We start from the raw sequence: 19,556 nt of genomic DNA, 5'->3' as shown, positions 1-19,556 counted from the left end.
TCGTTTCATGCTCGGTTGTTTGAGTTTGTTTATTGTGACTTGTGTGTGTAATGTGTGTGTAGTGTTCTGTGTGTTGTTGTTAGTTGATTGACTTATTCAAAAACAATCAAACAATGTTTTTTTTTTCCCACAAAGCAACATGAAATCATTTCAAAACCTTACATTTTACTCACTTATTGTAACATCACACAGTTTGGCCATAGCTTTGCACTAACTGAAGCTTTAAATCCTGCGATTTCATATGTTTTGCATAATAAAAGCCCTGCGTATAGCATTCCGAGCACTTTATAAAAATAATCTTCCAGTGATTAATGAACACAAACACCCTCACTGGATTCTCTCTAGTTGAACACTCAAAGCTTCGCTAGTTTTCAGATTGATCTTAATTGCTTCTGTTAATCAACCTTATCGCATCCCATCAGGCCTCACAGCTTCTTGGCGCAGTCAGAGCAGTAGATGTCCTCTCCGTTGATGACGAAGCGCTTGTGGGCCATGGAGAGGGAGCATTTCTTGCAGTTAAAGCAGTATTCATGCCAGGATTTGTCCTCGTAGTTCACCACATTGGTCCCTCTGCCAAATCCTGGAACACAAACGGAACATGGATTTTATTTCTCATTATAAATGCAATTATTAGTTTCAAAATAAGTCTGATGGATCACTGAAACAAATGCTTATTCTAGGAGAATGCAGATTTAGCTGGGCGTAATGGGTGGAGTTTGAAGGTCCAGCCACACCCTCACCCTAACCAAGACCCAATCTCTTAACAAAGGGTATCTGCGGGGTCTTAAAATGTCTTAAAGCTCAAAAACGACATTTTAGGCCTTAAAAAGTCTTAAATCTACTCAAATGACGTGTTGTAGATCTTAAATCCTTTTTTAACAGGTCTTCATTTTCTTTTGTTCATGTATAGCTGCCCAATCTGGCCATTAACACCCATACAATCACCAACAATCCCAATCTCTTTATTTAAAATAGCATTTAATTACTTTACTTATAGTAACATTGGCTTCAAAGTTCTCCGTTTATTTACTGCTGAGGATACTGACCTGACCTATATCTTGTATGGTTAAATTGTTATTGTAGACTGAAGTAATCAACAGCTAGGGTTTGTTCTATTCTTGGTAAGGGTTATAGGGTTTGTGAATGGATATTCTTGAAAATTAATTTAAAAAAATATTCAAACAGAATTATTATTGTATTATTAAATGTATGAAATGTTAATAATTTTTGATAGGGCACGTAAAAATCTTTTCTAATTAGGATATTCGAAAAAAAATTATCGTTAGCATGTAGCCCTGTATAAGTCTAAAATTACATTCATAATGTTCTTAAAAATGTCTTAAATTTGACTTGGTGAAACCTGCAGAAACTCTGTATCATACCGAGGTCCACAGAGATGAAGCTGCACTGATTCAGTTTTTTTTACCTGTAATGGGATTTTGACATCCGGAGCACTTCTTGGCCACATCGCTCTTATAACAGTCCACACAGTAGAACTGATCCTCATAAGCCGTGAAGCGAGCTCCGGCCAGAGGCTTCTTGCATGTGTGACACACAAAGCACTCAGAGTGCCAGGGCTGATCTTGATAGGTGAGACCACCGCTGGTAATGGCCTGATTATCAGGACAGATTAGAACAGAAGATGTTAGATAGGAACCGTTAGTTCTGATCATCTAATTGAATTGTTCAAGAGCGTTGACATACTGTCCAAATAGTGTTGGAGATTTTTAGTGTCTCTTTCTACAGGTTATATCATTATTCCAGATGACAGCAAATGACTTTTTGGGGTAAGTAGCCATGTAATAATAAGCACTGTGGTAAATTTGGTAAAAATGATCATCTGACTGCAGTAAATTCATGTTATGTTTTTGTCTCATTGATGAATTTTTTTACAGGGCAAATTTAGTCTGTATTCATCAAAGTATTATGTTCGTTCATTCATTTTCCTTCGGCTTAGTCCCTTATTTATCAGGGGTCACCACAGCGGAATGAACCACCAACTATAAAGCAGTAGATGCTCCTCCAGTCGCAACCCAGTACTGGGAAAAAGTATTATGTTCTAGTTCTTAAATAATGTAGCAATGGCCTGTTTCATAAAGCGTTTAGAATTGTCTTAAAATGTTAGCCATGTTTATTTAGAACTAGTCAAAACATTTTAAAATGACCAATGGGTTGATTTGCTTAACTTTAATCCAAAAAATTATTACCTTTTGTTTAATTGTTAACTTGTAAACAACTCTTAACATAGTAGCTGTGTTTATGCAAGAGAATATGCAAGGGTCCTAATTTTCCCGTTTATGCTACATTTAATAGGTGTTTTCACAAGGCTTCATCAGTCTGCCATGTTGGAGAGCAGAATGTAAGTGATGAATGAAACCTGCATATTTAGCTTATTCTGTTCAAAATGCTCAATCATTTTCATGTTTTGACCTGCTCTTGAATAGAGAATTAAACAGCCTATTAAATTCAGTTTGAACTCTGTTACATCCTTTATATGATTTATCAGCTCACACAGTTTACAAAACAGAAATAAGCAGAACAATGTATTTAGCAGAAGAATGCCCTGCAATCCATGCCGTTGTTGACATCTGACTATCTCAAACTGGCCAAATCATGACCTAAGACCAAATCAGCACTCTAAAACTGTCAACATTTAAAGTGGATCTGAAAAGAATAGGTGTTGTTCAATAGTTTTAGGACCACTTTGATCAAAGTTTTTGGACCCCATCAAATGCTGACTACTGTGTTGCTCCACCAGCATTTGATTTTGTGGTGTTTGGTCCAAATATGTTCTGTATTATGACTATAAATGAGACCAACATTGTGATACAGATCAAACATTTCTTTCATAATGGTCTTTAGTTTGACTTGGTGAAACCTGCAGAGACCCTATATTAACAGTAGATTCCTTTTATGCTTAACTGACCTCTTTGCAGCGAACGCAGTGCTTGGCAAACTTCTTCTCGTGGCAGGGAGTGCAGTACATGTCATCACCCTTGGTCAGGAAGCTCTGGGTGCGGATTGGCTGCTTGCACTCAAAGCAGGTGAAGCACTCTTCATGCCAGACTTTATGCTTGTACTCCACATTCTTACATCCTAGAGAGAAACACAAGCACTTGGCTGTAATTTACAACACCCTGCATGGGTCTGAGATACTTTGTCAAAAAAAACACGTGTCACACAGACACACACCTGGAGTGATGACTTTGTAGCAGCCCTGGCAGCGAGGCGATCCGTCACGGTCTCCACACTTCCCACACATGATCTTGCCATCGTCCTTTGCTTGAAAGGGCTCGTTGGCCAGCGGCTTGTAGCACTTGGCGCAGCGGAAGCAGCCCTCGTGCCAGTGACGGTTCTTATGGTTCAGTTCCTGGATAGAGAGCATTTATAGGTCAAGATTTTGTCTAAATATTACTATAAGCTAATCACAGGGCTGTTGATCGAATGTAATGATGTTGTACAAAATGGTTGATTTCTTGCACAGACGGATGCAACATTCAGACGGCAACTATTGTGATTTTATTTCTCTTACGGATTCAAAAAGTTGGAAAGTGCAAAGGAAACTGCAAAGTTAAATCAGTGTAATGTGTATGGCACACCTATTTGTGTCACTGTAAACAAACACAGAAGAATGCAGTGATGAGCTTTAATGTCCACATGTGCTGAGTACAGACGTGAACGGAACACTGGTGGATTTTGGAAAATGACCAGCATTACCAGGTTTTGTTGTATTAGTGCAAATAAACTTAACAATAACTGCTGCACAAACACTGCTCTATAGGGTATATGCAGAGCTAGTGTTTTCCCATACTGATAAACTTCCGGTGACCTGTTAATGTGAGTTTTTTTTTCATTTTATACGGTTCCTTTTACAGCATCGATGTTGTAATTAAAATAGAATCAGTTAAACAGACTTTGGCATTCATTTAGTTGCTCAAGCGTAAAACGAGACAAAAAGCCGTTTGCTCGCACGCGCCTATCAGAATTGGCAGGCTAGCGCAGAAGCTCCATTGAATATACTGGGGTAAAATAAATGCTCATATTATAAAGACATGGCAGGAAAAATGTTATTTAATGCAGTGCTTCTTGTACAATCTGAGACCCACTTTATATCGGATATCACTCAGCCAGTGGAGATCGCTGATTTTTAAAGAAAACAGACCTTAAACGCGCCGATTTTGCATACACTTGATGGGAAACGATTAACCCAGGTTACTGGCAAATTAAAAGTCCTATTAGCATGCTTCGGCATATACCCCATTAAGCTCTATGCAGAGTTCTTTCTCTTCCTTTTAGTCACATGGTACTGTGACATCATCATTTCCACAAAAAAAAAGTGCTGCGTTCCCTATCTATATGGTTATTTTTCCACTCTATAACTTGGATGAAGGGCCAAAACACTATATAAAACTTTTGCAGTATGGATGGGGCCTGATTCTTTATAAGAAAGCTGTGTATCATTTGAGTCACTGATAATAATTTTGTTGCCTGTTTTACATTTAAAATGCCTATGATTTAGCTAAGCAAGGCTAGGCAAGGCAGACTTTATTTATAGAGCACACTTTTACTCAACTATCAAAAGTGCTTTACACTAAAATAAAAATAAAAAAATGAAACTTAAAAAAAAATTAAACTTGTAAAAAATATAAGAAAAGGAAAAAAATATGTATGTAATAACTGAAATACAGATATGAAATAACACGCAAGCTCCACTCAAAGGCAGGGGAGTAAAAATTAGTCTTTAAATAAGATTTAAAAGCAACAATATAGCAATCTTAATGTTCAGAGGCAGACTGTTCCAGAGCCTTGGGGCCGCAACACAGAAAGCTTGATCAACTTTTGATTTTGCAGTGAGACCGAGGGGCAAACAAAAGAACTGTTGTGAAAAAGGAATATATTTATATTACATTTTGTCTCTTTTTCTTTTTATGAAACTATTGTTTTTGTATTGCTTAAAGGTGACATATTAACTTGTATGAACTTCTTCTGTTGAGTGTGAGATGCTTTGCATACTAATGAAGCATTTTTGCAGAATTAGATGAAGCTAATAGAAATGCAAAGGCCTGATTGTCTAAAATTAACTTGAGCTCTGCAGTAAAAAAAACTTGCTGTCAGCAGAAATGTTGAAACTGAACAGAATAGTTGCAGTTGAGAAAGGATTAGACTTTTTAATGTTGTGCAGAGAATTCGTAGAAAAAGAGGATGTATGTATGGGTGCGGCCAATGGAGGACTGGAGAATGATTGACAAGTGACTAATTTCACTTTTCACTAAACTCCACCTCTTATTATCAGCTGCCTATAAAAGTTTAAGTCAGGAAATGAAAGTTGTTGTGCACCTCCTGAATGTAACTCTTGCATTCCATTGAGGATACCAGAATTTTGTCAATCTAATTAATCATTTGTATCCAATAAATTACTAATATGTTGACATTGAAGAAAAACCTCTCCTGATCTTTTTTTATTGAACACGCATGGAATTGATTAGATATTCCAACAGAACATAGGACCTAATGGTAGGGCTGCTCGATTATCGGAAAAATCATAATCACGATTATTTTGGTCATAATTGTAATCACGATTATTCAAAACGATTGCAGTTGAAGTAAAAATTATTAGCCCTCCAGTGAATTATTATTATTTTTTTTAATATAAATATTTCCCAAATTATGTTTAACAGAGCAAGGATTTTTTTCACGGGATTTACTATTTTATTTTGGAGAAAGGCTTTTGTTTTATTTTGGCTAGAATAAAAGAAGGTTTAAATATTTTGAAACCTATTTTAAGGTCAATATTATTAGCCCCTTAAGCAATATATATTTTTGATTGTCTGCAGAAGAAACTACTGTTATCACTTGCCTAATTACCCTAATTAAGCCTCTGAATCGCACTTTAATCTGAATGCTTGTATTTTGAAAAATATCTAGTAAAATATGATGTGCTGCCATCATAGCAAAGATAAAAGAAATCAGTTATTACACATGAGTTATTAAACCTATTATGTTTAGAATTGGGTTGAAAAAAAATATTTCCATTAAAAAGAAATTGGGGGGTAAGGGTCAATAATAATTCAGGAGGGCTAATAATTATAAATATACATATTATATAAATATATATAGACTTCAACTGTATATATACAGTTATTTTCCTCCCTGTAAATAAGGAAAGGTAAATAAATACAATAGAATAAACATATGAAACAAACTGTGCTTTAAGCATCTGCACTGTTAAAAAAACTTTAATTATAGCTGCAAAAGTCCTTCAGTCAGGAGCAGTGAGGGATTTTACCTTTGGTTGTTTGATTATTAATGATAAAAACAGTCGACAGCAGGAATATTGTGCGCTGTCGCTTTAAGAGCAGTAGCCTTCTGATTTATGGTTTCTCTTTTACATGTCTTTTGATTCTCAACTCGTTTGTTTATTACACAAATGAGGGTTAATATGAATAATCACTTTTGACACCTATTTGACCATTAAAGTGCTCACATTAAGATGACTTTAGATATGTGTGCTCTGCTTGTCTCTAAGGCTGAGCGCACACACACACACACACACACACACACAACAGCATGCGAACTCTTTCGCTCTTTTAAAAACATGAATGATTTGAATGTACATCAATGAACGATGCGCATCCCGTGCTGCAAACGTTACATTACAGTACATGCTTTTAGTAATGTTCACATGAAACTGAGCTTTGCAGAGCAACACATGTGTACAACTGGAAAGGGGGCGGAATATGATGCAATAACCGTTTATCTCGATTAATGCTTTTTTATAATCGTTAGAAGCTAAAATCGAAACCGAATTTTCGATTAATTGCACAGCCCTTCCTAATGGCCTACAAGCTGAATATGGCCTAATAGTTCACGGATATAGACCAGGGCAGAATTGTGCAATGCTTTATATGTAAAAAAAGAAGGATCTGAAAATCCATTCAGCTATTTTATAAATCACCAAGAGCTGCACCAATTAAAAACAATCCTTAAAGTTTTACTGAAGAAAAAGAATCACCTACAGAGTACATCCTGGAAGACCCCCCTAAAACTGAGCTCAAATTGCTGTGTCATTCAGAATCACACATTTCACAGAGTGCTGTAATTAAAGCATTATTGTCGTTTAACTCGTACCTTTGCATCAGCGCCGATAGGTTTGCGGCATTCGGCACAAGTGTTTGCGCAGAGCTTGTCGAAGCAGCGCACGCACACAGGCTTGTCATCTTTCTTGACGTACTTCTTGCCCTGCAGGTTGTCTCTGCAGTAGAAGCAGTCAAAGCGCTCAGTCATGGTGGAGCTCAGATAACTGCGGGGACCTGCAGACACAAAAACAAGGGCAGACTTCACAAACGACTGCTAAAAAATGAAGATATTTTTCATTCAATAAACAAGACAGAATGATTCATTTGACCTTTTTTTCCACTGCAGTATGTTGATGTTTCTCTTCAGTAGGAAACTATTAACTTTAGTTTTCTTACTTTACTCTGAAATATATATATTTTAAAACAAACTCAATATATTTCTTTATGAATGTGAAAGGTCTTTAAAGTTGTATTTAAAATATTTACAATATGTATTTTCTAAAAAACAGCCTAGTTATCAGGAGATAAATTAAATTTGACAGTTTCATGTTTATAATTGCTGAGGATCAGAAGCCTTTGAGTAGATCTGGTAATGTGTGTTTGATTTCCAACACGTGCTGTAAGCTGCAGATCAATCACAGCAGACTGGGCCATGTGACCAATCAGAGCAAAGTGTGCTTTCAGAAAAGAGGACTTTAGAAAGCAAGATTCATCAAAGAATCCTCTGAGAAGGTCTTAGGTCCATTAAAAATGTGTGTTATAAGAGAATAGAATAGTTTGTGTTGTATAAAACATTTCATTGGCAAGATGCTAAACCTGCACACACACACACATACACCATTTCATCAACACTAAAATCGAAAAACAAAATCAACTTTCTTTTAACTTTTTTTTTTTTTTTTTTTTTGAAAGACAATCTGAAATTCAAACATTTTTATCGTTAAATACAGATGATGTTCTGGGGTGACGTGGCTCAATGGTTAGCACTGCCGCCTCAATGTAAAAAGGTCGCTGATTCGAGCCCCAGCTGGGTCAGTTAGCATTTCTGTGTGGAGTTTGCATGTTCTCCCTGTGTTCGCTTGGGTTTCCTCTGGGTGCTCTGGTTTCCCCCACAGTCCAAACACATGGTGAATTGAATAAACTAAATTGGCCTAGTGTATGTGTGTATGGTTGTTTCCCAGTACTGGGTTGCAGCTGGAAGGGCATTCGCTGTGTCAAACATATTCGGGATAAGTTGTCAGTTCATTCCGGTTCATGTGGCGACCCCCGATGAATAAAGTGACTAAGCTGAAAGAAAATGAATGAATGAACAGAGGATGTTCTACAAAGCATCTGTAATATTGTGATTCCACTACAATACAATAGTCAGCACAAGGGGCCAGTAGAAAGTTAGAATGATTTGTCTACTAAAAAACTTCTCTTAAACGCATAGTTCACCCAAAAAATAACATGTGCCCACACTCCTTACAGGTGGTTCTAAACGTTTATGTTAACACAAAATCAGCCATTGACATCCATAGTAGGAACAGACAATACTATAGCAATCAATGGCTTTTTGTTTTCATATATCATTATGTTCAACAGAAACTGGTTTGAAACAAGTGGAGGATCAGTACATTGAGTTTATTGTGTGAACTATTCCTTTAAAAAGCATCTAAATGGACCAAGTCTTTGGCATTTCCTGTTTCAACTTCAGGCTGTTTAAAGTGGATGGCGATACTCTTGGAATAATGAAAAGGTCACATATGTGATAAACCATAGAAAGCTGCGCTTAGCGTTTCATCAGCATCTGTATAGTTCTGACTCACTGATATTGTTTACTTAAAACAGCGTCTCCTGGGCTGTCAGATGTTAGGACGTTAAATGTTTTGTCTGCACCTCAGGATCTGTTGTAAACACAGCTTAGCAACCACATGCCAAACAACTTAGCGAAGCTGCTTGGAAATACAGAGGCCAAATCTCCCAACAGATGTGGCCACAAACACTTCATCCCTGATAGCGCCAGCGCTGCGTTTTCTGGCCGTTGATAAGTGAAACTGTATTTTTAGAAGTACAAGCTCATTCTTCCCAGTTAAATGAGTCTCTCTGCAAACATCCAATTGTAAGCCCTATGGTAAATATAGCTGTGTCTATGGCTATGTTTATTACATTCGACACATTTTATCAAGGCAGCAATCTCATTTTTAGTTTAACACGAAACCGGTCAGAATAATTACAGGTATAGTTCAACTAATTTCAAGCAAAAAATATGATCTGTGGTGATTTCATAAAACTTTGAAAGTCATAAGCTCATAATCTTACTTCTGTATGGAGATTGCAGCATCTAGGATAAGCACAGGTAAATATCACAGATGTAAAAATACAACACACATTCTCCCTCTCCATCATAAATAAACTGCCTCATGTGAGTTTGGCTTCTTCATATGTTATAATTAAGATGCTCCACGCTGATTTTATTGACTCTCAAAGTGCTGGTAGCCATTGACTTGCATTATATGAAACACCAAAGACCACATTTTCATTTAAAGCTCTCCTCTAATGTTCTGCTGCTGCTGATGATCTTGGATGCAGTAAACACACGTTTATATGTATAGTTGCTTTAAATTCATTCATTCGTTCATCTTCCTTCAGATTGGTCCCTTTATTCATCAGAGATGGCCAACTGTCAACTTATCCTACATGTTTTACACAGCGGATGCCCTTCCAGCTGCAGTCCAGCACTGGGAAACACCCATACACACTCATTCAAACACATACAAATTGAATTTATTCAGTTCACCTATACCTCATGTCTCTGGACTGTGGAGGAAACCCACGCCAACATGGGGATTACATGCAAACACGCAGAAATGCCAACTGACCTAGCCAGGACTCAAACCAGCGACCTTCTTGCTGTGAGGCGACAGTGCTAACCACAAGCTACCGCGTCACCCACAGCTATATATATTTATTTAAAATCCAGAACCAAATACGTCTGAGTAACTTTTTTTTAGCTGAATTCTCCTCTATACAGGAGCAGTGTTGTGGCTTCTGTGAACTGAATAATCATCCTGACCTGATCAGCATGCTCAATCCCCTAAGCCTTTTGGGAGAGCGTCCATCAGCTGTTCATTTTTAGCCAGCTCTGTCAGTGTTATCAAACGGACCTCTTTGTCCCAAAGCGAAGAGCAAATGCTGTTTTGAAAGGTCACGGCGAGATCAAATTCAGCCATGCGGAGAACAGGAACCGAAGAGAGCATGTCTACATTAAAGCAAACATTGATTGACATGGCTATATTTTACACTAACAATTGCAGGCCAAATAAGGGGGAAATGATGCAGAATTAAGGAATTAGCTCAATTAATATTTGGACAAGATTACGCATGGGACAATAACCAGTTCTAAGGTTTACTGCGGTTTGGAAAAGTATCACGATTTCGTGGTAATCCGTAACTTCTTGATTTCGTGACTAGTTCGTATGAATTTGTACGATCTTATTCGTACAATCAAATCAAAAAACAAATCTCTTATACACCTACAGCCAAGCATGCTCTAGACTTGAACAGTGCAGTGGCTTACTTTATATGCAAAGAAACGAAAGATATCCAAAGATTTATTTTTCAAGTTGTAAAGAAATCTGTGCTTTTGAAACTAATGAAGACAGCATACTGTAAGTCAATTCATTTTAATTATCTAGCCTGATATGTTTACTGTTCCAAAATATTTTAAATGTTTCTTAATATCAAATGTATTGTTCAATTGGGGAAAAAAGTATTTTTTTTTTTACCCAGACATTTCAAAAACAACATATTTTGGAGCAGTAATCCCAATACTGTGATATTTTTATTCAAGGTTATCACACCATCCAAATCTTCTACCATCCCATGCCTGACAAAAATAAGATCCCATACAAATATACCTAAACTTAGCATTAGAATGACTATACAGACAAAGGTGTGCTAGCCTGTCGGTGATAAATGTAGCAAAATTGTATTATCTGATATGCACAGGCTCTCATATAAGATTAGCATTGATCTAAACTGGAATTACAATGCTAAAACCTCTCAAAAATAAAATTAAACAATGACCCCATTTTATACAGTACAATTTGCATGAGGGTATACTAGAAAGCCCTTTCGGTTAACTAAATCCCAACATCTTATTCACTGACTGCATTTATTTGATGAAAACAGAAATTCTATTAAGTTTTTAAATCATATATTTTTGTTACACTTTATAGATACATAAATGTTATGTATTTCTAAAGCTGATTCTTTAAGCAGCCGTCTGAGATGTTAATTTTGTGCATTTCTCAGTAATATATGTATTAAAAATGGTTTTACTTCTTACTATTTTTGTGGAAACCAAAATATAGCATTTAGTTGAGACAGAAATGTGATTACAAATGCCTTTACTACAATATTTGATAAACGCTATGCTTTACTGTTGAATACTTTAAATAATTTTAGAATTATCTTACTGATCAGTTTTTGAATCTCAGCTATCAACTGAAAACATGAAGTGTAATAAAATAATAATAATAATAATCAACAAATATAGATGCCAAGAGAATCCGCTGGCTGATCTATCAATCGTCATGCTGTGCATCTTTACCTGAGTGCCTGTAGTAGCTCATGTCTGCTATCAGGAAAACAGAAAGCCTTGCAGAAGTGAAAGAGATTGATTGATGGATGGAGCCAAGTAGCCAAAGAGTTACAGGAGAACTGCACTCTTCTTTTGAAAGTATTTGTCATATATACAGTACAACCCCAGCTGCCCTTTAAAACCTTCCCCCCTAGTTGCCCACCACACCCATCATGGCCTGTCCTCACAAACCCAATAATCCCACCCAAAGCATCAGCTGCCCACTCCATGTTAGGCTGTGCTGCAAAAGATAAGCAAAGGGGAGGGAGCTGGAGAGAACTAAATTCATCTGAATTCTTGGCTTGTGACATCAGAGAGCAGAATAAAGGAATCTGATCTTCATATTGGAGAAGCGTGTGTTCATTCTGAAATGGATTAGTAAAAGTACATGGCAGTACACCTAGAACAACTTTGTTTATCAGTCCTTATCTAGCCAAGTAAACTTTCCTCTTGGCTTGTGTGATTAAACAATCGTTGCAATAAAAACTAGAAGGCAGAGAAAAGAGGACGTTAATAGATCTTCTGCTTCTCTGAAGGCTTTTCGAGGACACAAAAGTGCAACTGTCCTCAAATGCCTTTGATACTCAGTTTGACCCTCGACATAAAACAGCCGTTTCACCATCTACGCCAAGCTATGTTTGTAATACAGCAGAGTGCGGAGCTCTTCTCATTTCTCAACTTATTCCTGATGATTGTGATGTATGAGGAAAACTATGCTTCATTTGGAAGCAGCTAGGATTCCTGCAGTGGCTCATGAATTTGAATGACTAAATCAAAACATACGAATGACTAGAGATAATTAATTATGCAGAGCTGAGCGAAATCTACAAATGATTCCCATGAAAGGACTCGAGTCTAAACTCATCCGCAAACACTGCAGGACTTTTGAATGTCTACAATATACAAGTGAGTGTGTTGGTTGGACTTTATATTGATAGCTCATTTAGACATTGCATTCACTAAGTAACTTTGCAACTGCATATTAAATACCAGTCAATCAGAGTATATTTGAGAATGTTGTAACCTAATGTTGGGTCAAATATGGACACACCCAACATTGGATTAATGTTTTCAATTAAATTTAAATTACACTTTTTTTTTAATCCAATGGTTCGAGTTTGACCCAACATCAGCATTAAATCCAGGTGTAAATGAGATCTAAACGTTTTAAGCTTGTACACTTTGGCCATGATAGTCCTGTTTACTCCTGGTATTGAGATGCATTTTCCTCGATCGGATCACAAGCATTTCTTTTGCAAAGTGTACATATGAATGTTAAAGGAGATGATGGGAAATTATTATAGGAACAGATCTGTTTTTCTGATAGCAATAGAATCTGTTAAACACCAATTGAAAACTGTTGGTTTGAGTTGGAATCAGATTTTCAAAAGGTCTATTCCAGTCATTCAAATTGATTTTTTTGTTGTTGTACAAATCATGGAATATCAATATATTTCTGATTCTTTAGTTTTCATGTATCAAATTATTATATATTTTTTTCGATCCACTTGTTAAGGGCGACATCACGCGAAGCGGCTTCTGGGTCCAAGCGCCCTATCAAACTGTATAGGGAGACTCGACAAATGGTAGTAATAAACGTTTACAAAGCGCTGTAATACTTTTAAAAAATCACGATAGATGATATATATGGATATATATCCATGCCTAATATCCGAACTCCTGAAAGTGATACATTTTTTTTAATGTTTAAAATATTGATGTCTGTGATGCTGCAAGTCCAGAGACTGTTGTGTACACCATGATTTTACATAAAACTCAATTGAATGTGTGATATGACTAAAGAGTGATCATAAACAAATATTTTATCAATTCAAATGAGTAGCGGCTTGGACCCGTCAACAGTATTTCATACATCACCGATACGTCACGACTTAAGCGGATACTGTGTCATGTTTTTTTTTTTTATCACATTATTACACATGTTTTGCCTATTGGTGTGGTTAGGCTATTTTTCAGTGCCATTTTATTTCCTTCCCACCTATCATCTGGAAGTCACCACTGGCTCCATTTATTGGATAAAAACATGTATACATGTATTATTAAAATTTTATTACATTTATTTTTGCTCTTTTTTTGTAATGTATTTTAAACATCCGTCAAAAATGTACATTTCAAATGCTTTGGTTTCAAAATGGCCACTTCAAAAACTAGACTGGGTGCTTTTCTTAATGCCTATTAAATTAATGAAAATTATATTCAAGCTCAACACTTTCAGTATAAGGGCAAAGCACAACAGCTTCTTGTTTTTCAGTTTATTATAGGCCAAGGAAATTCAGCTTTTTGCCAGTGAAAGTCAAGGAAAAATTTGGGAATTTGGCTAAGAGTGATTTTTTTTTTTTCAAACCAAACTAAACAATTTCATCAACAGTTTAATTCCTGTCTGGCCAGTGGTTGTGTGAAGAAAAGGTTGCTATTGTTTGTCTGGATGAAATATCAATAAAATGACTCACTGGTGGCCAGTCTGAGTCATGATGGACAATGGAAACAGACCCACCTGTCCTCTACTAAGACTCTGAGGCCTGAAATAGCCCTGCTCAGAGCACCTGGCATCATCCACTAAAACAAACCCCTCTCATCTCTTATCTAAACACTGCTAGAGAGCAAATCACAGCTGCAGCATGCTGCATGAATCTGCAGACCACCGAACACAAGAAACTACTTGTGAAGAGGATTCGAATCTAGATGAAGAAGGTGTTAAAGTGTGAGCAATCCGCCCAAGAATGGCTCATTGTTGGTGTAACATTTGAGGTAGACTCTTGGCCATCTGGATTTAAGAAAGAGGTAAGAAAGAATAAAGGCTGGGAAACAACACCACTATTACAGCTCATAAAATTGATGCAAACAATTAAGTTTAACTCCCACTAGAGATTTTGCGCAAGTTCTGCTTTATTTGCTCAGTAATCTTTCAAATGTAGACCATTAATAATGAACCCAAAATAGGCATCTCCACTTTCAGATTTTCCAGGAATGTTTCTTGAAAGTCTCTCAGTTACAAAGATAAATCCACTCAATTTATCAGAATACTATTACTAGACGAGTGACTCATCTGATAAGAGCGCACACAGTTAGAAAACATGACAACATATGTGCGGTCAGCCATGTGAAGGTCAGCATACTGCCGCTTTCCATCTCATTGACCAAGAACATGTTCACTCTACTTAGCAGAGCTAATCTGAAATGAGCATTTTGCAGCAACGTTTCTTAAATGTATGGCAAATCTTTGGCTGTTGTGGGCTAGATTAACTGTACAAATGAAGTTTGGAAGCTAACATCCTTTTTCAGATCACATCCTCAATACTTTTTTTTTGTTTACTTCACTCTCCAGTTTTTTTGGACTTCATAAAGACCCTTTCAGCACTTTTACAGGACTCCTCGAAATGAAGAACAAGTATATTGTTGTTCTTTTGTTTATTTGATAGCTTTACCCATCCTATTTTGTAAAACACTTTGGATAAAAGCATCTGCTTTAAAGTTTAAATGTGTAAAAGAGGTGTATTCCAGAAAACAAGATTAACTTACCCTCTGGTAAACCCTGAACTCTCTGTAGATTAACTTTAAATCCTCAAGGTATGTCGGTTCCAGAATTGCCTCAGGGAGTAAGTTCAATCAAACTAACCATGAACACAGCAGATTTTCTCAACAGAACGCCAAAACCATAAGTTGTCATGGAGACAGTTCTTTATTAGAATGTGTCTTGTTACAAAAAAAAATTTATGCCGATCCAACATATAAGATAAAAAGTTTGCTAGATAAACAACATTATAAATGAACCTAATTTTATAAAAATAGGTGTTTTACTCATTTTAACTCAAATCAAAGATATTCATTTTTAAAATATAGTAAAAAAACACAAATATATAGCCTGGAAATGAACTAAACCTGAAACATAACCTGCTATATGGCTATACTTACATACCCAGAAATTTAACTCGGTTTTTACATACCCTTAAATAACCTGTTTTCTGGAAGCATGACAAATAAAAAATGATATATTTAGCCAAACTATTGAGTTAATTGACATGAATCATTTCTGAAGATAAATGTGAATGCACTTCAGGATGTTTTTTTGTTGTTATTGTGCTCTTGTATGTTGTTGCCAAAGAAAACAACGTATGGTGAGGATGCTGATAGTTTAATAGGTAATAAATTAAAGTCTTACAGTCATAGATCACCCAAAATTAACATTTCTTTACCATTTACAAACAAGTTGTCTTAAACTTTTATACTTGACTGATTTTATTGAACTGAAGAATGTTGAAAACAGCAGCCATTGACAACCATGGCTGTTTTCCTAACATCCTTCAGTACACATTCCTTTGTGTTCAACAGAACAAAAATGGGTTTTGAAGAAGTGGAGAAGACTGAGTAGATGATGACAGAATATAATCATTTGGCCGGTAAACTATCCCTTTAAATTATAAACAGCTTAAATTAAAGATTTTTTAATAACAGTTATAGCAGATTACACACAAAATACACATAAATCTTAGTTGTCACACTATATCTCCCAATAAGATGTTGTTTTAAGGTAATATAATCAAATGCTTATGTTATTTTTCATGTAAAAAAATAAGTGTTTCAGTCCAGTTATCAGATAATTCATTTAAAAGTTATTCTTATACATCAGCAAAAATAGACATGGCCTTTTACTGTCAATCAATGAACTATCATTAAGAAGAAATGTAGATTTTGTGCCACTAGTTTTCTGATCACAATTCCGAATTTAGATACCTTGACGATTTGAAGTCAAATATGTTACAGAGGCTTATAGAGTTCATTTATGTCCCTGGTCACAGCTGAAGGTATGGGAGAGCAGAAGAGCACAGCAGCGGCTCCACTGCGCCTCCAGTGGACAGAATTAAGTCACACATTCTCTCCACACAGCAACACATTTCCTATTTAGGATCTCAGTCCAATGCTATGTGCTTTAGTGCTGTCTTTTACACATTTACACGCCATCTAGTGGATCACAGCACATCTGTTCAAATTGAAGGCTGAAATGCTGCAGTAAGTGATTATTTGGTGTGAGAGCCAAAAAAAGGCTTTATCCTTATATGGAAGGATGATTTTGTTTTATAGTCAAACGGACTGTAGAGGTACTTTGGATGCTTTAAGGTTAAAAAAACAACAACTGACGAACAGGATGTAATGTGCATGCAATGGATAAGATACACAGGATGCGAGTCAGATAAAAAATGGAAAATTTTCCCACAAGAATAACCACCATAGTATTAAAAAATAAGGTAAAATATAATTACTGTTAATGTTTTATTTAAAAAAACTGAAACATTAACATCTTTAAGAAACCTTAGAACCTTTAAAAAAGTCTTAGTAGGAATATAATGCAAATATTAATATATGAAAGATTAAGTGACAATTTAAAACATCATAAAACTGACTTTTGTCTATTCAGCAGATTCTTACACAACTCTTTAGGAGTTCCTAAAGGAATACAATCCCGATAAGACTTCCATTAACATTCCTGACAATCAAAACACTCCACATGGAACCAACTGCATTAAACCTTTTCATTACCCACATTAAATAACATTTGTACTCCATAAAATCATTTTACAGGTGTTGCTCGAGAGAAAAAATAATTAGAGAATAGATTAAAGATAAGACTTAACTTGTTTGAACATAAGGAATATATTTCCTTTGTGCACAAGCTCAGTGTGATAACAAAAATCAAACAAAAAAGTTTAAGAAAAGGTCATTTTGTGCTGTATACTGTCATAATTCATGAACCAAACATATGACATATACTGCCAGTTAACTCCACATGTTAATTATATCTGGAAAAAACTGCAATAAACATTTGAATTCAGTCTTAAGATGCTTCATATGATCACTTGCTATAATAAATACATATATAGTGAATTCCTCAAAAAGATACTTATGCATATATCTGCTAATATCCCTAGTTGCACTTACCACTGAGCAGTGTGAGTCGCAGCTGTCTGCAGTGGTGATGAGAGATGGTCTCCTCCTCGTCTGCAGGATCACCGGGCTTAAAAAGATCCACAAGGGGGAGTGAGGAAAAAAACAATCAGGATATAATCCAAATACTTGAGTTCAAATCAACAATGACATCAGTGGAATTCACTCTTTGTGCTTAACCAATTGTGCAATAAAAACCTACCTAGAAAGGAGAAAAAATTGAAGAGGGTTGTGATAAATTACTATTCAGTAAGTTTAGTCATTCATTCTGAATAAATATACAGTACATGTTGAGGTGTTACATATAAAAACGTCCAGTGGACTGAAAAGACAATACACAGAACTCTAAGATGATTTCATAGCTTTCATAAATGATAGAGTTTATTGCTGTAAGAACCTGAGCTGAACACATTCTTGTATGACACTTGTGATACAGTGAGGTGGAATTAACTTGGCATGATGAGTGTACAAATATCATCACCTTTAAACAACCTCCAGCCATGTCAACAGTTCCTGGAGATCCTCCAAGCGGTTGAGGACATCAGTGACATGGAGGGCAGACGCTATGCAGGAACTGGCACCAGCAGCAGACAGACGTTTATCATTATTTATGTCTTGGCATTTTCTTCAGTGGAGTAAAGGCACCCGCACATATAGACACTTTTGGAAAAAGAGTGTATATTTTGATACATTAAGATACTGTGACTTTTACATCGAAATTACCATATGTATTATAGCCTTAAAAATTCATACACGGCGTCGTTTTATCCACATTCAGTTCGACCAAAATTTCAATACGGCGAAATTTGATAAATACGTGTAGTAATTTCCAACACAGTGGCCAAATGTACAGTATAAGTAGAGTATATGTTGCTAATTTCGTCACTAAAGAGTTGTCAACACAGCTACTAGCATTTTACCTCAGACTCTTTCACCGTTGAATTACGTCGAAAGAAACTTTGAAATGTTTACAAATATCTAACGGTGGACAGTGAAGCCCCGCCTTCTTTGATTTGATTGGTCATTAATATTTTATACACTTTATATTTCAGTCATTTTTTGAGCAGTCAGTTCGCTGAGTCAAATACTTGCTTATTTCATTAAAAATATGGTTCTTGATCAAAATATGTCTCATAAGATTTGTGGCAGGCTGAATTTTAGTAACATAAAAGAGATTTGTGGGGGGTTTCTGTAAATCATACACAGGTATTAGGCTAATCACATTTGCTCAGAAAAAAAACTGAAAAGCCTACCGTTTAATGAATTAAAAGTTCAAAAGCAGTAGACTATTGCAACTTAATGGTTTTGAGGTTTGACTCCTTTTTTGTCTATGAACCAATAGCTGCAAAGTAATAACCACAAACTCATATGGAGCCTTTTTTCTAATAGTTTAATAAAAGAAGGATTTTCCCAGACCTGGGGTGTTGCCAGACATAAAGCTCTACCAGTGCTTAGGACCCCTTCACTTTTATCACCTTTCTTTATTTTCCATTTGTTTGAGCGAGCCCTATCTGACTATCCTAATGATCTACTATTCAGTAAGCACATCTGCAATTAATGATTTCTATATAAATAATAGAAATCAATCCTGTAACTTAAAGCTTTTACTGGGGCCCGTGCTCAGCAAATGGAGTTCAACAACGCTCTTGTTTCAGACCAATAATAACATTGATCATAAAATAGATTTTTCTAACCCAGGCTTTGGTAGAAACTGTCCTTTGAAAATAAATTGACATTGAGTAAAATTCATACTATCCCTATAATTAGCAGAAATGGTTGTTTACATTGGGACTAAATATGTATTATTGTCCATCCATAAGGGTTCAATTTACCATGTCAAAATATATGTCTTTACCAGTACTGGGTTGCAGGTGGAAGGGCATCCGCTGTGTAAA

General features: G+C 36.0%; 1 protein-coding gene across 2 annotated transcripts; it reads right to left on the bottom strand.

Moving 5' to 3' along the window:
• Positions 1-3: 3 nt before the first annotated feature.
• On the bottom strand, positions 4-17,736 carry fhl1a (four and a half LIM domains 1a). 2 transcript variants are annotated; one of them, XM_056472022.1, is made up of 6 exons: positions 17,656-17,736; positions 7,129-7,310; positions 3,193-3,370; positions 2,927-3,096; positions 1,427-1,613; positions 4-580 (listed from the first exon to the last, which is right to left on the bottom strand). In XM_056472022.1, exons 2-6 carry the CDS (start codon positions 7,282-7,284, stop codon positions 426-428), a joined length of 846 nt encoding a protein of 281 aa, XP_056327997.1. In that variant the 5' UTR covers positions 7,285-7,310; positions 17,656-17,736; the 3' UTR covers positions 4-425. The 2 variants fall into 2 exon arrangements, with proteins under 2 accessions (XP_056327997.1, XP_056327996.1); XM_056472021.1 differs by lacking the exon at positions 17,656-17,736 and adding an exon at positions 11,671-11,807.
• Between the last annotated feature and the right edge of the window lie 1,820 nt (positions 17,737-19,556).

The sequence above is a fragment of the Danio aesculapii genome, chromosome 14 (assembly GCF_903798145.1).
Source record: "Danio aesculapii chromosome 14, fDanAes4.1, whole genome shotgun sequence".
In the NCBI taxonomy this organism is placed as follows: domain Eukaryota; kingdom Metazoa; phylum Chordata; class Actinopteri; order Cypriniformes; family Danionidae; genus Danio; species Danio aesculapii.
Note: the sequence above shows the minus strand (reverse complement) of the source record. Positions and strands in the feature narration are given on the sequence as shown.